Genomic DNA, 18,609 nt, shown 5'->3' on the forward strand with positions numbered 1-18,609 from the left:
AGGGGAGCAGGCTGCCAGAACTCCAGGGTTCTCAGCCAGGGACAGCCCAGCGCCGAACCCGATCCCCAAGTGAAAACAGGGTAACAAAAGGACACGGCTGGCTTGGGAGGGGACGTGTTCCTCATTTCCAGAGTAGCCCCAGACCCACAGAAGAATCACACTCTTCCCCCAGAGAACAAACCGTATTAGGATTACAGGGAGGGGGGTCCTTCCCACCAGAGTAGCTTCTCCCCTCCGTTCCTGGGACAGACACCTCAGAGGTGCCAGCCAAGGGTCTAGGGCCAGGACCCCTGGACAGGTGCCCTTCCCCAAGGCGTAAGGGTGGGCTAGGAGGGCCGATGGGTATCTGATGGAGGGGCCCCTTCCTGCCACACCCCACTGCCAACACCCAAGACATTGAGCGCTCCCCCGACACCCACTCTAACGACACAAGGGCAAGGACTGGGGGGCAGCAGCTGTCGCCCAGGAGGGGCTCTCCCCGAGGCTTTGGCAGGGGTGGGATCTGGGGAGGAGGCCCCTCCTCCTCGAAGCCGACAAGCCCATAGATAGGACCTTTACCCCACCCGCCAAGGTGGGGGGAGAAAGGACCACTCAGCTACCGAGCGATGGGCTTCCAGGCAAGAAGATGTGAACTGGAGGCCAGGGGCTGCACTTCCCCTACAAGTGGAAGGAGAGATGAACAAATGTTTCCTGAAAGGAGGAACCCCCAAAGTTCCTCGGCCCGAATACAACAGAAAGAGCGCGCCCAGGGTTACTCGGGGGAATTCAATTGTCCAACAAGGGCACCCGAGACTTTCGGCAAGAGAGACCAGGGAAAGTGAGGGGAAGAGACAAGACCCCCCACCACCACCACGCCTCCAGGTCCGCACCCCCTGGTAGGAGCGAAAGCCCCGCAGCCCACCTCCACCCCCTGCTCCCACAATAGGAAGGGGAGGCCGGTACCTACAGTGGTTTGAGCCATTCCAAAGCGGAGTCCGGAGCGGGGTGGAGTAGGGGCCGGGGGCGGGGAGCCCCTTCTCCGGGAGCAAACAGGCCCGGTTCTGGTTATAAAAATCCACCACCAGGAAGGGACTGGGGGTGGGGGTGAGTCCCCCCACGTCCACACTCTCGTACATCTTCCCCGCGAAGACAAGAGGTCCGGGCGGGGACGTCCTGCGCGCCGGCCTCCCTCACTCAGCCGGCGGCGCCATCCGAGAGCTGTTGGGGGCGAGGGGCACGTCCCCCCGCCCCGACTGGCGGCCCTGGCCGGGGGCCGCCCTCTGCCCAAAGTCCCGCGTCCAAGTCGGCCGGCCGCTCGGCGAGTCCCAGGTGAAAAGCGGGGAAGTTGTGTGTAGCGGAGGCGGCGGGACCCCTCGGCTGCCCCCGGGAACGCCCGGCCCAGGCCCGGGAACTCAGCGGCTTCACCTCGAGGGGGCTCCCGTCGCGAATCTCATGGTGTCCGAGGCAGCGTCCCGCGGCTCCCCGAGTGCGCCGGCCGGGGGCGGGATCCGCGCAGGGCGGGGGGTCGCCGAGCACTTCCTCCTCCCCGCCGGGGCTCCCGGGCTTCTCCCGGGCGAGGATTCCGGGGGAGGGGTGGGGACAGCGCGGCTCCGCCTCCGCCTCCGCCAGGCCGGGGGCGGCCGCCCGGCGCTCGATCTCCGGTGGTGCGCGCCCCGGCCCCCCCACCCCGGCCTGCGCGCCCCCTCCCCTGCAGTCCCACCCCCTTTCCTCCGCCCCGTCCCGTCCAGGCACCGCCCCTGCCTTAACCCTTTCGCGGCGGGTCCAGCTGCCGCGGACACCAAGCCAGGAACAGAGAGGCAGAGGCCGGTCGCGGAAGGCGAGTGGGGGGAGCCCGGGAAGGGGGAGGAGAGAAGAGGGAAGGGAAGGGGGAAAAGGCTCCAGAGGAGGAGTGCGCGGAGTACAGACGGAGGCTGGGTACTGGGAGAGGAGGGGGCTGCGCCAGGACGGAAGAGGGGCGGGCGTCTCCCCCATCCCAGTTCCGGCTCCCAGCCTCCCCCGTGGTTTGGTCAGTCCCCGGCCCCGCGATGCCACGGCGGGGGAGATGGTGGGCGGGAGGCGGGGGGTGGTCCCGGTGTCCTTCCCTAACACACCCCCCACCCAGCCCCGGCCTCATTTGCCTAATGCAATGCGGCTGAACTCTCTCTGAACTCGCCTGGCGGCGCCTCACCTCCGGGTGACCCACCCACCGCTGCCCGTGACATCACTCGCTCGCCCGCCCGCCCGCGGGGCTCGCCCGCCGGACCCCTGCCCGGTCGGACCCGCTCCCCCATAGACGCGGAGAGCGGCCGCATGAGGCTAAGGGCCAGCGTGCGTGTGGCCCAGTGTTAGCGCCACGAACGCGGCGTGCCGGCTGTCCCGGGTGTGACATTGTGCAGCTCGGGCGCCTTGTCGGAATGAGACACCCGGCTTGTGTCATTGTCTGTGACATCATGTGTGACTCCCGCCGCCCGCCCGCCGGAACCGACGCGGCAGCTCGGGCGCATTGGCACAAATGCGTGCAGAGGGGGCTCTCCCCCTCATGCGCTGCCAGCTTCCTTGGAGCAAAGCCCCGCCCAGGGTGTCTCCCATCGGCGGAGCCAGCATGGGGGCAGTTCCCCACCGCACTGTCCAGCCCGGGAGAGAGAAAAGGAGAGGCTGGTGCCTGCCAGCTGACCGCTTCCTCCCGGAAGCCCGCAGGATGCCTGTTTCTCTGGAAGAAAGGCCTAGGTTGGTAGGTCAGGGAAGGGAGGGATGCTCCAGGAAAAGAGGCTGTCTTATTACTCTCTCTGACCCTTCAGTGCCGGCTCCCTCCTTCTAAACAGGGTAGAAATTGGTATGCTTCCCAAGGATGTTCTTCTAGGAGCCAGGTTCCTAATATATGTTGTCATTTAACCTTTATAACAACTTTGAGACATAAATGGATCGAATTCCTATTTTACAAATAAAGAAACTAAAGTCTCAGCAAAGCTAGGTGGGTTGTCTAAGATCATACTGCTAATAAAAGTATTTGAACTTTCTGCCTTCAAAGCCCATATTCCCTACCATGCCAGGCTGATTCAAGGAAAACTATTTTCGAAGCCTCCCATGTAGATACCCTGGTGAGCCTCCCTTCCGGATCTTATGGTGCAAGAGCCATTTAGCAAATAAACACAAATATATCTATTTATGTTTATCATTGCATATATGTATAAATTATTGCAAACTGAGATCACTGGTATTACGACACAGGTAATGACATAATACTTTGAAGAAGAATTAATGTAGGTACCTGACTTAGGTTGGAGGGTCAAAGCAGAGACCTAAAGAAAGAGTAGTCATGTAGAGGTCAAGTCAGGCCAAGAGTAGGAAGGAGCAGAGTCCCAGTAAAAGAAAGAGCCTGTGCAAGGGTCCTGGGGTTACAGAAGTTGATAAGTTCATTCAAGGAACTGACAGAGGACTAGGGTAGATTGCACATAAAATTCAAGAGGAAAAGGAGCACACGATCAGGCCGGAGGGGTGAACTGAGGCCAGAGCAGGTGGGCTTGTTGGCCTCAATAAGACTCTCATTTCACATGCTGCGAGAAACCACAGAAAGTTTCCAAGTAGCGGAGAGGCCAGATCTGGTTTAGTGTTATAAATCAGATTTAACTGTGCGAAGACTGAATTGTAGCAGGGCAAGAGAGACCAATTAGAAGCTGCTGCACCCATCCAGGCAGCACACAAGATAGCACAGCCTAGGAACCTGGCTGTGAGGAAGGTGGTCAGTGCGGGAGAGGAGGGGGAAAGGAGAGAGCAAGGAGGACTGTGGTGTGAGGCTTGTGCTCCAGCAGAGTTCCAGAGACCATGATGTAGAAACGTCTACTGGGCTGGTGGACCGGGGGGTGTGGGGCTCCAGAGTCAGAGATCTGGGCTGCAGATGGAACCCGGGGACCCAGGGCGCAGACGCCAGGCAGACTGCTTCCACCGCCCTTGACAGCTTTCCTCCCAAATGATGCCACTCTGGCACCGGTTCTATGCTGGGCTTTGGGTTCGCAGCTTCGCTTCAAGGTACTAAGGGATCTGAGACAGTCCCTGACATCAAAGACCCAGTGATCTTCACAAAGATTTCAGCTCACAGCAGGTACTACGGGGAGAGAAGTCACTTCATGGTAGAGAGTGTTATAAGAGTAAAAATAAGGACCCGCAGGCATTTGAAGGAGGGCGGGTGAGCAAGCAAAGAAGGCCGAACATCTGTGAAGGTTTCTGGGAAGAGGCGGTATTCAAGATGTTCCTTGAAGGATGGCGAGGATTTCCAGAGCTGGAGAAGGGGAGCAGTCGAGGTGAGATGCCTGTTCTGGGCATGAGCAAGGTCACGGGGCAGGTCAGAGCAGAACACAGGGTCCTGGGGCAGTGGGAAAAGAGGGGGGAAGGAAGGCTCTGGTGGGCTGGGGGGCGGGTGGCAGGGAGTAGGGGGTGAGGAGGACCACGAGGCCTGCCTGGGAGCCCATCCTTCTCTCTCTGCCACATCCCCCACAACTCCTCCAGGGCTGTGTGCTTCACAGGCCCTCAGCAGGTGTGGGCTGAACTGAAGTGGCCCCCACTTGTACCAGGCCAGGCTCCCTCCTGCCCACAGCCCATCTGGAGGGGATATAACAAACAGGAAACCACGAGGCCCGGAGCCAGATGGACATCGGGTCCCAGTACGGGGTGGCCACCCCCAAGACAATGCCCGGCTGCACCCGCCCCTCGTCATCGTCGCTCTAGCGGGGTACTTGAAGCTCGCCCAGGTCCTCACCAGCAAGCAGGTCACTATGACTTCGCAGCAACTCGCCTAACCAGGGACAGATTAGGAGTCTTGCTTTAAAGAGGAGGAAACAAACTGAAAGGGGTCGAGAGACCTGCCCAAGGCTGCACAGGAAGAGCTGTCCTTTAAGACTTCTTCTGCCAGGAGTTCCTGTTGTGGCTCAGCAGGTTAAGAACCCAGCTAGTATCCATGAGGATGAGGGTTTGATACCTGGCTTCGCTCAGTGGGTTAAGGATTCCGTGTTGCTGCAAGTTGTGGCTGTGATGTAAGCCAGCAGCTGCAGCTTCAATTCGACCCATAGCTTGGGAACTTCCATGTGCTGCCTGTGCAGCCGTCAAAAGGAAAAAACAAAAAACAAAAAAACAAAAAAACCACTACAAAGACTTCTGCCAAGGGGGCCTTGGTCCATGTGCTGGGTGAGGTTCCCAGCAACTCAGAAGTCAAAATGGGGAGGGGAGGACCTCAGTTTCTATTTTTTCTTTTCTTCCTTTTTTTTTTTTTTGGTCTTTTTAGCATCACACCCTCCCCAATCGCATATGGAGGTTCCCAGGCTAGGGGTCCAATTGGAGCTATAGCTGCTGGCCTATGCCACCGCCACAGCAACACCAGATCCAAGTCACATCTGCGACCTACACCACAATTCACGGCAATGCCGGCTCTTTAACCCCACCGAGCGAGGCCAGGGATTGAACCTGTGTCCTCATGGATGCTAGTCATATTTGTTTCCACTCAGCCACGACGGGAACGCCAGGACCTCCATTTCTGACCTGGCCAGGGCTTAGGGCCCGGAAGACCCAGCTCCACAGGCTGTGCCCCAACTTCCCCAGGGGAGAGGAGGAGGAAGGCATTGTGGGCACCGCCCCAAAGTGATCTGGAAAAGGGAAACACTTCCTCTTTCCACAGGCGCTACCCCTCAAAGAGTAGTCAGGGCCTGCCCTGGCACAGCCCCACGGGCGCAGGGCCCTTGGCATGGGGCAGACACAATGTCTCAGGTCTTGGCCAGCCTATGAGGACAGGCTTCCTTCCTGAGTCCCCTCCCCCAGCCATGCTGGGATCCTGCCCTGAAGGGGCCTGTGCACCACCAAGGCTTCCAGATAAAAAGTGAGGGAAGGGGCCCCATTTTCATCCTACAGTCTTTTGGCTGACTCTGCATTTGGGACCCCAGGAAAGGCACTGCTGGCAGTCCCTCCCTGCCCTGGGCTGTCCCTCCTATTGTCCAGGGACAGAGTGGGCAGGAGGCTGGGAGAGAGGGTACAAACTGAAAAGGGGAGGGAGTGGCTGAGGAGGGGAAGCGGAGAGGGGAACACCCCCTCCTGCCTCTCCAGGCTCCCCCAGACCCTACAGCCACTCCTGAGTTTCTAGGCACACACAGCCTAAATGCGTGGATGGAAAAGAAAAGTCCGGAGCTCGCCCTTCGGGAGCTCCCATCCCCAGCTCGTCTACTGATTGCTTCCAATTTCTCTGCCCCCACTCCACAAATGGAAACAAAATAAGAATAAGGACTGTGGCTTTTACGGGCTGTTCCTACATTCCTCCAGTGTCTGTCTGGAGATGGGGGGAGGGTGCCCGCTGAGCTCTGCAAACTCCCGGGGCTGCACTGGGCTGATTCGGGGGCGGGGATGGGTGTGAACAGATTGTATCCGCCGCTTCCAGGACAGGATGGAGATCTGGCCCAGGCCTCTTATCGCTCTTTCCCTCCTGCCTCCAGGATCAAAAACAGAAGAGGGGGCGTGGCTGCGGGAGGTGGGGGAGGCTTCGCTACGCCCCCTACCGGGTAAAGGCGGAAGGTCCTGAGGCAGAAGCGGGGCTCCAACCGTGAGAGAGGTGGTTTCAACGGCACTGATCACCTGCAAGGTTCCTCGCACCCAGGAGGACCCCCCCACATTACCGGCCTGCAGCTGCCTCTCTGGATGGTAGCAAACAGCCCAGCTTTAAGGTCACTTAGCTCAGCACCTAACCACCAGCACGACTGCTTCCCGTGCAAATGGGGATAATGTCCCTCTCCAAGGACTACGATTTGTAAAACTGAAGTTCTCTTGTGGCGCCGCAGGTTAAGGATTCGGCATTGTCAGTGCGGCGGCCTGGGTCGCTGCTGTGGCAAGGGTTCGATCCCTGGCTTGGGAACTTCCATGTGCCATAGGCACAGCCAAAAAAAAAAAAAAACTAAAACAGAGATAAATTCCCAGACACACAGGCGCTCCACACTCCAGCCCCCACCTAGAAAGAGCCTGGGTCCCTTTGCAGTGTTGTAACCCAGGGTATGAGACATGGGGTTGTAACGATCACACGCGAGGTGACAAGCTCGGAGCATTACGTTGGGGAACTTGCCTCATCTCAGCCCTCTGAGGGAGGTTCTGGTCAGCTCCCTGCTTCACAGAGGAGGAAACACGCTCAGAGAGGTTATGGCACGTAGCAAGTGAGTAAGCCAGAACGCAGGCTACACTGCCTGCTCCACAGCACCCCCCAGCCTGTGGAATTCCCAGGGCAAGCAACAGAAAAGGCAAGTTCGTTTCCTTTCCAGCTTAAGTTAGCCAGGATAAGAAGGAGAGACCCTTCCCTCCCTAACACACCATCACAGACCCCTCCCCTTACACACCCTATGCCCTAAGTCACCACCCCCTCCGACCCGCAAACAAATTGACACCCCTCCCCGGCCCTAGAGCTGATGCTCCTCAAACACACTCTGACCCTCTCACCCAATACACAGAAGCCACTGACCTTCTTCCCAACACACACCCGACCTTGACCTCCCACCCCCCAGGACACACCCCCAGCCTGACCTCCCTCCCACAATATGCATAACCTTGCGCCCCACCACACACGCAAGGTGCACAGAATCCCAACCCTCCACAGTAAATACCAGTCCTCAGAGCCCCAAGCCCCAGGGGCTGGGGGGTGTTTTGGGTTTGTTTCTTTGTATTTTTAGGACCGCACCTGCAGCATATGTAAGCTCCCAGGCTAGGGATTGAACTGGAGCTGAAGATGCCAGCCTACACCACAGCTACGGCAACACCGGATCTTTAACCGACTGAGCGAGGCCAGGGATCGAACCCACATCCTCATGGATACCAGTCGGGTTCTGAGCCACAAGGGGAACCCTCATGGATACTCCTTGTCGGATTCTTAACCCTCTGAGCCACAATGGGGAACTCCAGCCAGGGGCTGGTTTGGAGGGGGGATCCTTGTACCGTCTCTGGCACTTCCCACTCTGGCTCCCTGGGAGAATACAGCAGGACACATGTACCCACCCCTCCCCATGGTGACCTGGAAGAAAGTTCTGTCCTTCCACAGGCCACTGGGTCTTTGAAGGGTACACCCAAGGGTACACTCCCGACGGGGGGAGAGGGATGAGAGGTGGACGGGTGTGGAGGAGGCGGACTACACAAACGTCTTTGTTGGTGGGAAGTGAGAGGAGGGAGCCTCACGTTCAGGGTTTCCTAGAGAAAGGGCGGCTGAGGGCCAGAGCATAAATTGCTCCTGGCTGGAATGGGGGTCACAAATGTCCACCTCTCCTGGGGACTGGCTGACGAGTGCACCAGCCCTCAGGTGAGGAGAGCAGGGGAGAGTGGCTGCCTCCATCTCCAATCTGTCAGGCTTCGTACCCAGAGAGCCTGGCTCACCAGGCTCCCCAGCCCCGCAGGAGAAGGAGCGAGGTGCCAGAGAAGGGGAAGGTCAGGGAGGAGGCTCAGAAGCTGGGGGTCTGGGTAGCAAGAGAAGCTGTTATTGTTTACCAGGAAGGGGCAGGGAAACCCATAGGCTCACATGGTGGGGGGGGCAGGAAGGGGCATTGCCTAACCCGAAATGTGGGCACTCCACCCTGGGGGGAGAAGGTTACCAGGGTGGGAAGTGGGGGACCCGGAAACCCTCCCCACCCACCTCTAAGAAAGAGGAAGAAGCTTGCAACATTCAAAGGATGCAAAACATTCGCTTGTCCAGGCCCAGGACAGAGGTCAGGCCCAGCCCCAACCAACCTTCCGTGAGCCCAGGCCCCAGGTGGACAGTGTCTGGGGCTCTGTTTCCATCACCTGGGGGAAAGCAAGTTGTCCACTGGCACCAGGTTGAGGACCCTCGATTTCTCCCTCCCTTTAAAAATTCCACCCTGGCAGGAAGCAGATGCTCTGGTTACTAGAGCTGGGATATTATTTTTTTACTCCTTTTTTTTTTTTTTTTTGCTTTTTAGGGCCGCACCCAGGGCATATGAAACTCCCAGGCTAGGGGTTGCGAATCGGAGCTATAGCCTGCAGCCTACAGCCGGCAGGATCTGAGCCACATCTGCAACCTACACCACAGCCCATGGAAACGCCAGATCCTTAACCCACTGAGCAAGGCCAGGGATCAAGCCTGCATGCCCACAGATACCAATCGGGTTCATTTCCGCTGCACCACAACGGGAACTCCAGGAGCTAGGATGTTAATCCTAGGCCCCTGGACACAGCAACTACCCCACACAGATCCCAGGAACCACAGACACACCCACACACTCCTCCGAAGCTCTGAGCCCAGAGGCTGGCCTCCCCCACCATGCAGCACAGACCGAACACCCGGTCGGAAGCAGGGTTCCCTGACTCCTGGGTCAAACTGCCACCCTCCCGAGGGAGGAGACGGAGGCCCAGTAGGCAGTATCCACCTGCCCCCCCAGCCCAGGGCATAGACGGTGGGCCCGTAAAGGAGCACAGACTTAGAGCCCCTGCTCCCAGCTGGTGGGACCTGGGAGGGAGGGGCTGCCGTGCAGCCAGAGGAGGTGACCCAGGAAGCAGTGGTGGCGGTGGGCAGCTGGCCAGTGAGGGCAGCGAGGCGCCCAGCCAGGGCCTGCCCCAGGGACAAAGAGACTCCCTGGCTCCAGGGAGAGGGCACTGCCCCCACACTGAGAAGGGGGCACTGACCCAGCCCAGCCGGGCGCGCAGGGCAGCGGGGGCCAGGCAGCTTGCCAGTGGCCGTGGGAGGGGCGGTGGGTGCCCAGGGCAGGGTGTTCAGGGCCGGCCCGCCAGGAGAGGTGGGACACGTTTCCCAGGTCAGCAGCTGACCAGCCAGCCTGCCGTCCATGGCCCCCTCTGCTGCTTCCACCCCCTCCCGCCCCAGGCCAGGCCCCGGCTCCCTCCTCCCCTAAGCCCTGGCCTGGCGCCCAGCTGGGCCCTGGGGGCCAGAGTTACTGTAAGCGGCCTGGCAGGCCCGAGGCCCGGACTCTGCCAGCTGGCCAGAGCCGCCGCCACCTCCCACTACCTGGCTCGGCCGGCCGGGGAAGGGTACAGAGACCCCGGCCCAGCCAACAGGCAACCCCCGGGGCAGAGGGCTGGGGCAGCGAGAAAACACAGACCCTGCCAAGAGCAGGCTGGTGCCCACAGCAGGGGTCCAGGCCGAGCACCCCGTCCTGGGACACTCACCCCATCCACCAGGCTGCCTGGGGGCCCTCCCTCTCACCCACCCCACAAAGGGAAGCGCCACCTAGGCTGGCTGGAGCTGGCAGGGCCCAGGGAGGGGCTTCTACTCCTTCAAGCCCCTTCCCTCCGAGGCCCTGGATGGGGTGGGGCTCTGGGCAGAGCGGCCATTTCCACCCAATGTTGAGAGGTTTGTTTACCCGCCTCCGGCCTCCGTGGCCGGTCCTTGGAGCTATTTATAAGGCCCTCAACGCGGAGCACAGGAGGGGGGCGTAAGGGGCCCTGCGGGTCAGCCTTGTTTCATCTCTCCCTCTGCCACCCCCAACGCCAAACACAAGCACCGTGATGGGCCCCAAGCCTTTCATCCTCGATGCTACCTCCCCAACGACTGTCCCCCTTGTCTGGAGATCTCACCACGGCGGAACAGATGCGCTCAGAGGCCCAGCCTCAGGCCCACTACCCTCCACGGCCCCCCTCCCGCCGTGCCCACCACCCCACTTACTGGCTGGGGACGGTGTGCTGTAGCCGCTAACTGGAAGCGGGTGCTGGAGAGTGGTCAGAGCGCCTGGCGGGGAGAGCCCCCCCAGCATGGGGGGGAAGAAGAAGGCATAGGGGGGCACCGGGTACCCATTGAGGTGCCCTCCCCCGGGTGTTGGGCAGGAGCTGCTGTTGCTGGCCATGCCAAGCAGCCACAGTCACAAGAGCAGGCAGACAGTCTGGCGGGAGGCTCTGGCGGGCTTCAGGCCGCCTCTCCTCGGGGCATGGGGCCGGGGCCCAGAGGGGGTTTGGGTGGTCAGCCCACCCCCCCTTCTTGTCCTGGAGCTGCTCGGTCCAAGGCTCGCAGGCTAACTGCAGCCTCCCGGAGCCCCCGCTCGGGCTGGGGGCCAGGTGGGCTGGGGAACGTCCCAGGAGCTGGTCCTCTGGTCAAGCGGTTGTATGAGCTGGCACTTTCCTGGGAAGGTCCAGAGCCGGTCGGAAGGATGCTGAAAAGGATGCCTCTCCTAGACGGGCCCTGGCAAGGCGGCTGGAGGGGCCATGTCCTGCGATGCTGCAGAGAGAAGAAAGGCAGGTGAGTGGGCACCAAGGAGCGGGCATTCCCCGCGGAGCTCCCCAACCTGGGCGGCCGGAGATTTTCCCGTGGCACCCGGCTGAGCAGACAGCTGGCACCATGCCTGGCTGGCAGAGACAGCCTGGGAGCAGGGCCCAGACACTGCTGGGGGTGGCAGGACCGCACAGCCAGGCTGGGGAGACGACAGGGGACAGAGCCCAGAGCCCAGGAGGGCCTCTCACCCACGATCCTGAGAGGAAAGGGGCCACCGTGCCATGCCACCCCTGAGGATTCCTGCAGCTGAGGAAGGCAGCTGGCCCTCCTTCCCTCAAAGCAGGTTACCTGAGGTCAAGATGTGGAGACGTGCGCTGGATGGGAGGGGGGAGGGGGAGGAAAAGCCGCTTCCCTAAAGCATTGGCACTTCTCAGAAAAATGACTCCTAAACCAGGGGGCCCCTCTTACACCACTTCCCCCCCAAATCCAAGCCCGAGCACCCCAGATGGGTTTGTCCCACAGGCGCAGGGAGGAGGCCTGCGTGCTTACATACAAACAGGGAAACGGGAACTGAGGCCCCCTGGGCATCACCTCCAGTGCTTAAGAGCATGATGGGCCGGGAGTGGGCAGCGTGCCAGGAGGGCAGGGACTGCCCAGGGTGGAAGCCCCCTCCTCCCAAGCAATGAAAGAGCCAAGGAGACTGGTCTCAGAGTCCATCCCCACACTCGGTCTGCAGAAGCAACGTCCCGGGAGGGAGGGAGGTGGGCAGAAGATGAAAGGCCAAAAGCACCCCCCTCAACTGGTGTGCAGGCAGATCCACACCCTGTTTGAACAGCTGGGACCAGAAGACACGCACAGATAGCACCCTGGGTAGCAAGAGACAGAGATGAACCCCGAAATTCCATGACACAGTGAGACAGGCGGCGACAAAGCAAAGAAAGAGGTGGAGAAAGAGAAGCATCCACAAGACGATGCTTCAAATCCACCTGGGGTGTAGGAGGATATACATAAACAATGTAAGTCAAAGGCATGTGTTTATATGTACACACACACACACACACACACACACACACACACACGACACACAGGAAAGGCAAAAGAAACCTGGCCAATCAAAACCACGAGATATCACTTCACATCTACTCAGACGGCTATCATCAAAAAGACTGATGATAACAGGAGTTCCTGTTGTGGCACAGCGGAAATGAATCTGACCGGGAACCATGAGGTTGCAGGTTCAATCCCTGGCCTTGCTCAGTGAATTAAGGATCCAGCGTTGCCGAGAGCTGTGGTGTAGGCCGGCAGCTGTAGCTCCGATTAAACCCCTAGCCTGGGAACCTCCATATGCCACAGGTGTGGCCCTAAAAACCAAAAAAAAAAAAAAAAAGACTGATAATAACAGGTGTGTGAGCACATGGAGACAGCAAAATCCTCATACGTTGCTGGTGGGAATGGAAACCGGTGCCGCTGCTTTGCAGAACAGTGCGGCAGTTCCTTTAAAGGTTAAACACAGGGTTGTATGATCCAGCAATTCCACTCCTAGGTTTTGACCCAGGAGAAATTAAAACATAAATCCACACAAAAACTGGCACCCGGATGTGGATGCTCATACCAGCACTCCTAACAGCCCCACAGTAGAAGCAACCCAAATGTCCATCAACAGATGAATGGGTAAATAAAATGTTGGTCATCCATGCGATGGAATATTATTCTGCCATCAAAAGGAACGAGGTGCTGAAATACATGACAATACGCGTAAAGCTTGAAAAGATTATGCTCGTTGTAAAAGACCCCATATTGTACAATTCCATTTATGTGACATGTCCCAAACAGGCACATCTCTAAAGGCAGAAAGCAGATTGTGGTTACCAGGTCTGGGGCGTGGATCTAAAGGAAAAGGGAAGTGGCTGCTGATGAGTATGGGGGCTCTTTCTAGAGGGATGAAAATTTTCTGAAAGTGATTGTGGTAACTGTTGCACAACTCTAAACCCGTGAATTGTACACTTTTTCTTTGTCTTTTTAGGGCCGCACCCACAGCATATGGAGGTTCCCAGGCTAGGGGTCCAATGGGAGCTGTAGCCGCCAGCCTACACCACAGCCACGGCAACACGGGATCCGAGCTGTGTCCTCGACCCACACCACTGCTCATAGCAACGCCAGATTCTTAACCCACTGAGCAAGGCCAGGGATCAAACCTCCATCCTCATGGATACTAGTCGGGTTTGTTAAACCACTGAGCCACAACAGGAACTCCGAATTGTACGCTTTTCTTTTTTCTTTCTTTCTTTTTTTTTTTTTGCTTTTTAGGACGGCACTAGCAGCATATGTAGGTTCCCAGGCTAGGGGTCTAATCAGGGCCACAGTTGTCGGCCTGCACCAGAGCTCAGGGCAACGCCAGATCCTTAACCCATTGAGGGAGGCCAGGGATCGAACCGTCAACCTCATGGTTCCTAGTCGGATTCGTTTCCACTGTGCCACAACGGGAACTCCCAAATGGTACACTTTAATGGGCGAATTTTATATTTTATGGTATGGGAATTATATCTTCCATAAAGTTGTTAAAAAGAAGAAAGAAAAGAGAGGAAGGAAAGAAGAGACAAGAAAAGGAAAGAAAAGAAAAAAGAAAAGGGGAAACAGAGCCACGGAGACCCAAAATAAGGACTGCCTTCCTTTCCAACCCCTTCCTTCCCAAGCTCAGGCCACGCGAGGTTCCAAGCTCCAGGCTCCAGGCTCAGACCTGGAGTCCAGGGGACACACACATGGCCAGCATTTGGCCGAGGACCATGCCTGGGAGGAGGGACTTCTGCCAAGGCCACTGTGGACGAGGCCAGGACTTCTGGGCCCAGCTTGGCCGGCCAGCCAGCCTGCGCCTGTGCGGGGCTGCGGAGGGGTGGGGGGGCGCGGGGACAGGTACTTGCCAGGGAGGGGGCAGCTCCCTCAGGAGTGAAATCTGGACCGTGTTAATGACCATGATATTTTTACTGTTACTAATTATGACAACCACGGGGCCTCTCTGCTCCCTTCTGAATGAGCTGCCCCCTTCCCTCCCCAGGCCCCTGCTGATTCCCTCCCAGGCTGAGAGGCTGACGTCAGAGGAACAGGGGCCCCACCCATTGGGCCAGCTGCCGCCCGGCCCCCCCACACCCCTGAGGGGCCCCACACAACGGGAACCCACGCCAGCAAGGGAAGGAGGGGTTGGCTGAGTCTCATTGGCGTTGACAGTCAGACCCTCACACACTCACTCACACACACACACACACACACACATGCAGGAACTCACACACGCAGGTCTAGGGAAAGCGTCAGTGGGCAAGAGCACACTTGCACACCCAGCCTGTGTGCGTGCGGACATGCACGTGGCACTTGAGGAGGGGGAACCTGGAGGGCCGATGGCTCCACACCCGGGGTCTACACGCCCTGAAGCCGGCTCAGAGCCTGTGTGCCCGGCCCCGGACACAGCTCCCCATAGACACACAACCACAGCCCCGTGGTATTCCAAACTGCGCACTCCCTGGCCCTCGCCCAGCCAGGCTGGCCTCTGCACCTGCCTCCCTGCGGGCCCCGGCCACCCCCAACACCGTCAGGGTCCACAAACACTCAGGTGAGTTGCAGGGCCATTTGGGGGCCAGCCACCTTGAGGGGAGGCCCAGGAAGCTGAGGCCCAGGAAGCTATTCGCTCCAGACCCCAGGCACCCTGACCCAGCTTTGGGGGTGGGGGAGGGTAGAGTCAGTCTGGACCCTCTGGAACCCACCCTTGAGCCCAGAGGAGAGATGCACCACAGCCACCTCAGGGCCTCAACTCTGCCTCTGAGGAGTTTGAAACTGGACCATACTTCAAACCTCGCCCACAGATACACACCCCAGGGAGAGGCTGGAGGGCCTCCCCCACCCCCATCAGAGCCTCACTAAAGGAGCCCAGCCTGCAAACTCTAGTGCAAAGTTACTCACTTCCCTGGGGGAGGCCTTGAGCTGAGAGAGGGGGCAAAGGTCAGAGAAGTGGGCCAAGGGCCAGGCTGGCCCGGGAACCAGGGTGGGCAAGGGCTGGGGTGATGGGGGAGGGGCAGGGAGCACAGGCCCTGCCGCAGAAGGTCCCCCGGGAACCGCAGAGATGCCCAGGCCCTGGCCCCCTGCACCCAGCGGTGCAGAAGACACGATCAGAGAATGGAAACGAGCACAGAAGAAAGGGAAAACAAATTACCCCCATCCAACCTCCACCCTCGCCTGCCACCTCCGCTGCCCACGGGCACCCTCCCTCGAGGGAGAGAAAAACCACAGGCCTGCACCTCCGATCCTCCAATGACACACTGAGCCCGGCCCCGGCACAGCAGAAATGGGGGGGTGATGGCAGGCCGGCCACCACCCAGGCACCTCTGCCCGCTGGGGCCTCCCTTACCCCCGAAAGGTGCCAGGATGCCTTCCATAGTGCCAGGCGTCCTCAGCCACCCATTCCTCATGTCCCCAGAGCCACATACCTAGAGAAAAAGGCAAAAGGCCGCTGTGAAGACAGGAGAAAAGAACCAGAGGTTTGAAGGGTCAAATCTCAGCTCTGCCACTCTGGGTGACCTTAGGCAAGTCACCTCACCTCTCTAAGCATCTATTTACTCGCCTGTGAACTGCCTCCCTCAACAACCGGCTGGGTGATTGAAGAGATAAAAGTCCTGGAAAGCACCTAGCACGGCGCCTGGCACACGGGAGGTGCTGGGTAACGGGGTCCCCTCCCTCTCCCACGCCTGCCTGCCAGCACCACCTCCCTGCCTCCCTCCGGGTGGTGTTTGCCCTCCCTCCCCTCTCCCCAGCCAGGGCCAGCATCTGCTGACGGGGCAGCAGAATAACCCATTTTCCAGGGTCTGCTTCCCCCAGACCGAGGAGAGGAATGTGGGGAGAGGAATATTCTCGGGGTGTGGGTGGAGGCCTGACCACAATCCTTTCCCTTAATTCCCTTCTTCCATTTCCACAAACCAAAAAAGGGAAACCTTTGGATTTGGGGAGGGGGAGCGGGAGGGGGAGCGGACAAGACTATTTCCTCCTCTGCCCTCAGGGGTCCCCAGATCCAGTTGGCCCAGCTCCCCCTTCTTCATCCTCTCCCTCCTCTCTGCTCCCCAGCCTCCCCCACAACGAGAGGCTCCCAAGGAACAGAAGCCAGGGAGTCCCAGAGGGGCTGCAAGGAGGGGGACAAGGATTGGGGAGCTTAAGAGAAGGGGTGACGGGGGTTTCCTCAGTATTCTAGACAGTCAATGAATCATATGCAAATGACACCCGACCTGCTCCCGCTCCACCTGGGGGTGGGGGACAGGAACTCCAGCCCTGGCACAAGCAAAGACCCGGCCCCTGTGGACCACCCCCACCCTGCCAGGAGCTGGCAGAACAGGGCAGGGCGGGACAGGGCAGATTTCAAACCAGAACAGTGGGCTGGAACTATTTATAAACTTCCTAGGAAAACACACACACACACACACACACACACACACACGAAGCCATGACCTCTCCCCTCCCCACTGCTCCTCAGATCAGCAGAGTGATGCACGTTACTCCCTTTCCCCCCTTTTTTCCAGGGCCCCTGTCTCCTCCCCGGCCACTCTGGTCCTCTGTTTACCTTTTGCCCACCAGGCTCTGGGCTGCAGGAAGCCAGCAGGGCCAGCCTCCTCCTGAAAGAAACCACCCCCCCTGCACCCCCTGCCAGGGCTCCAGAAGGACCCGCTGGGTGAGGCAGGGACAGGTGGAGGGTACCAGCCCTCAGAGGGCTCGGGCCTGCCTCGCTGGAGCTGGGACCTGTTACAAATTCTGTCCCACGCATGCGCAGGCCCCGAGCACAACCCAGGGGACAGGCAGGTTGGGCTGAAGTTGGCATCTTGCCTCGGGGCGCTGTCATGGCCCCCACTGCCTCAGGACGCAGCACCCAGTCCCAGAAGGGTGGGTCTGATGCCTCCCCAGCTTGGACAGGGCTGCCTGGCCTCCACGTGCCACATTCCAGCAGTGACTGAATGCCAGGCAGCAAGGGCAACTGGACAACCCAAGTCCAGGCCAGGCCAGGATCTGGGAGGAGGAAGTGGTGGTGGGGTGTCTCTGCTGGTCAGGGCAGTGTCCCAACTCCTGCACCCCAACCCCCCCGACCCCCCTCCCAGGAGACACGCTCAGGGCCTCCGAGGCCCAGGGTGGCTGAGGGGCCCACCTGGCACCAGAGCTGAAGCTTCCCTCCCAACACAGGCATCTCTCAGAGCCTAGCAGGTGAAAGGGCAGAGGGCAGCCCAGGCCTCAGGGAGAGGGAGCGACCCACGAGGAAGGAAGAAAACAGGAAGAGGAAGAGATGAGGCTGCTGAGGCCAAAGCCAGACCACAGGCGAGTGTGGACCACACAAAGGCAGCCCTGTGCTGGGTGGGGGACCAAAGGGGCACAGACAAACGGGGACCCCCCAGCTTGGAAACCACCGTCCTTACAACCAGCCTGGCACGGGGCTTTCCCCACCCCCACCTTGGCAGCTGCCCCCTCACCCCATCTCCCTTCTCCACTGTGCAGGAAGCCCAACGCACACAATGGCGAGGCTGGCGGCGGCGGCGGCGGGTGTGTGTGTGTGTGTGTGTGTGTGTGTCTGGATCACACGGAGCAGCAGCTTCGTGCGTGTATGTCTACGTGGGGGTGTGGGGTGCAAGGCTACAGCAAGTCACCCCCAACCCCTCAGACCTGCCCGGAGACTGCCAACTGTCAGCAGGACAAAGTGCTACCAGCTCCCTCCCAGCAGCCCTCCCTAGGGACCCAGGCTGCAGGGAAGCCGGGAACGCCCCCCCCAACTCCTGCCTCAGGATATCCTTTTGGCTCTGACCCCAGACCAGGCCTGAGTCAGACTGTGCCCCGCCCCAACCCCCCCCATCCATCGACCCCCTAGGAACTTCCTACTCCACGCCCGCCTACTCCCTACTCTGTTGGGGCCAGAACTAGGGGAATCTCTTTCCCTCTCCATCCCTAGCAGAACAGGGAAGCCCACCAGGGGGTGGGGAGAAGGGTCACCGAGTCCCAGAGGCAGGCTGCGTGTGGAGGGGAGCACAGGCTCTGCAGATCACCACCTCCCCACCCCCAAAACACGCACAACCAGGGGTCCTGCCCAGGGCCCCTCCCTACTCCAGCCTGGACCCCAAGAAGTCACAGAAACTCCCGGGGCGGGGAGGCGGGGGAAGAGGTAGTGTCCCTGGGAACACAGGATGGGACGAGGCTCCAAGGTGAGGACAGGGAGCAGAGGTTCTCGGGACTTTCGGGGCTTTCGGAGGCAGCGGGACCCAGGCTGGAGGGGACCAGGTCTGCACAATCAGTCAGACTCACAGTCAGTCACAGCCAAGCACAGCCAGACGTGGTCACAGTCGCCCCAACACTCAGTCTGAGTAGGTGGCTGCAACTCCTTCCCACAGACAGAAGTCTGGGGGGCCCTGGGGGATCTGGGGCATCAGAGACCACACACACTC

At 59.6% G+C, this 18,609-nt stretch overlaps 1 protein-coding gene across 6 annotated transcripts in view; it reads right to left on the reverse strand.

Moving 5' to 3' along the window:
- The window catches only part of RARA (retinoic acid receptor alpha), a 47,060-nt gene that overhangs the window by 14,269 nt on the left and 14,182 nt on the right, over positions 1 to 18,609 (reverse strand). For 3 of the 6 annotated variants that reach the window (XM_047756843.1, XM_047756845.1, XM_047756842.1), the window contains exon 2: positions 10,619 to 11,164. In XM_047756843.1, the coding sequence (XP_047612799.1) occupies positions 10,619 to 10,796 (178 nt within the window). In that variant the 5' untranslated portion in view covers positions 10,797 to 11,164. Of the gene's footprint in view, positions 1 to 942; positions 1,116 to 10,618; positions 11,165 to 11,406; positions 11,495 to 18,609 lie in introns of those variants that run through there. The other 3 variants (XM_047756844.1, XM_047756846.1, XM_047756847.1) reach the window with 3 other exon arrangements.

This window comes from Phacochoerus africanus, chromosome 14 (assembly GCF_016906955.1).
Source record: "Phacochoerus africanus isolate WHEZ1 chromosome 14, ROS_Pafr_v1, whole genome shotgun sequence".
NCBI lineage: Eukaryota > Metazoa > Chordata > Mammalia > Artiodactyla > Suidae > Phacochoerus > Phacochoerus africanus.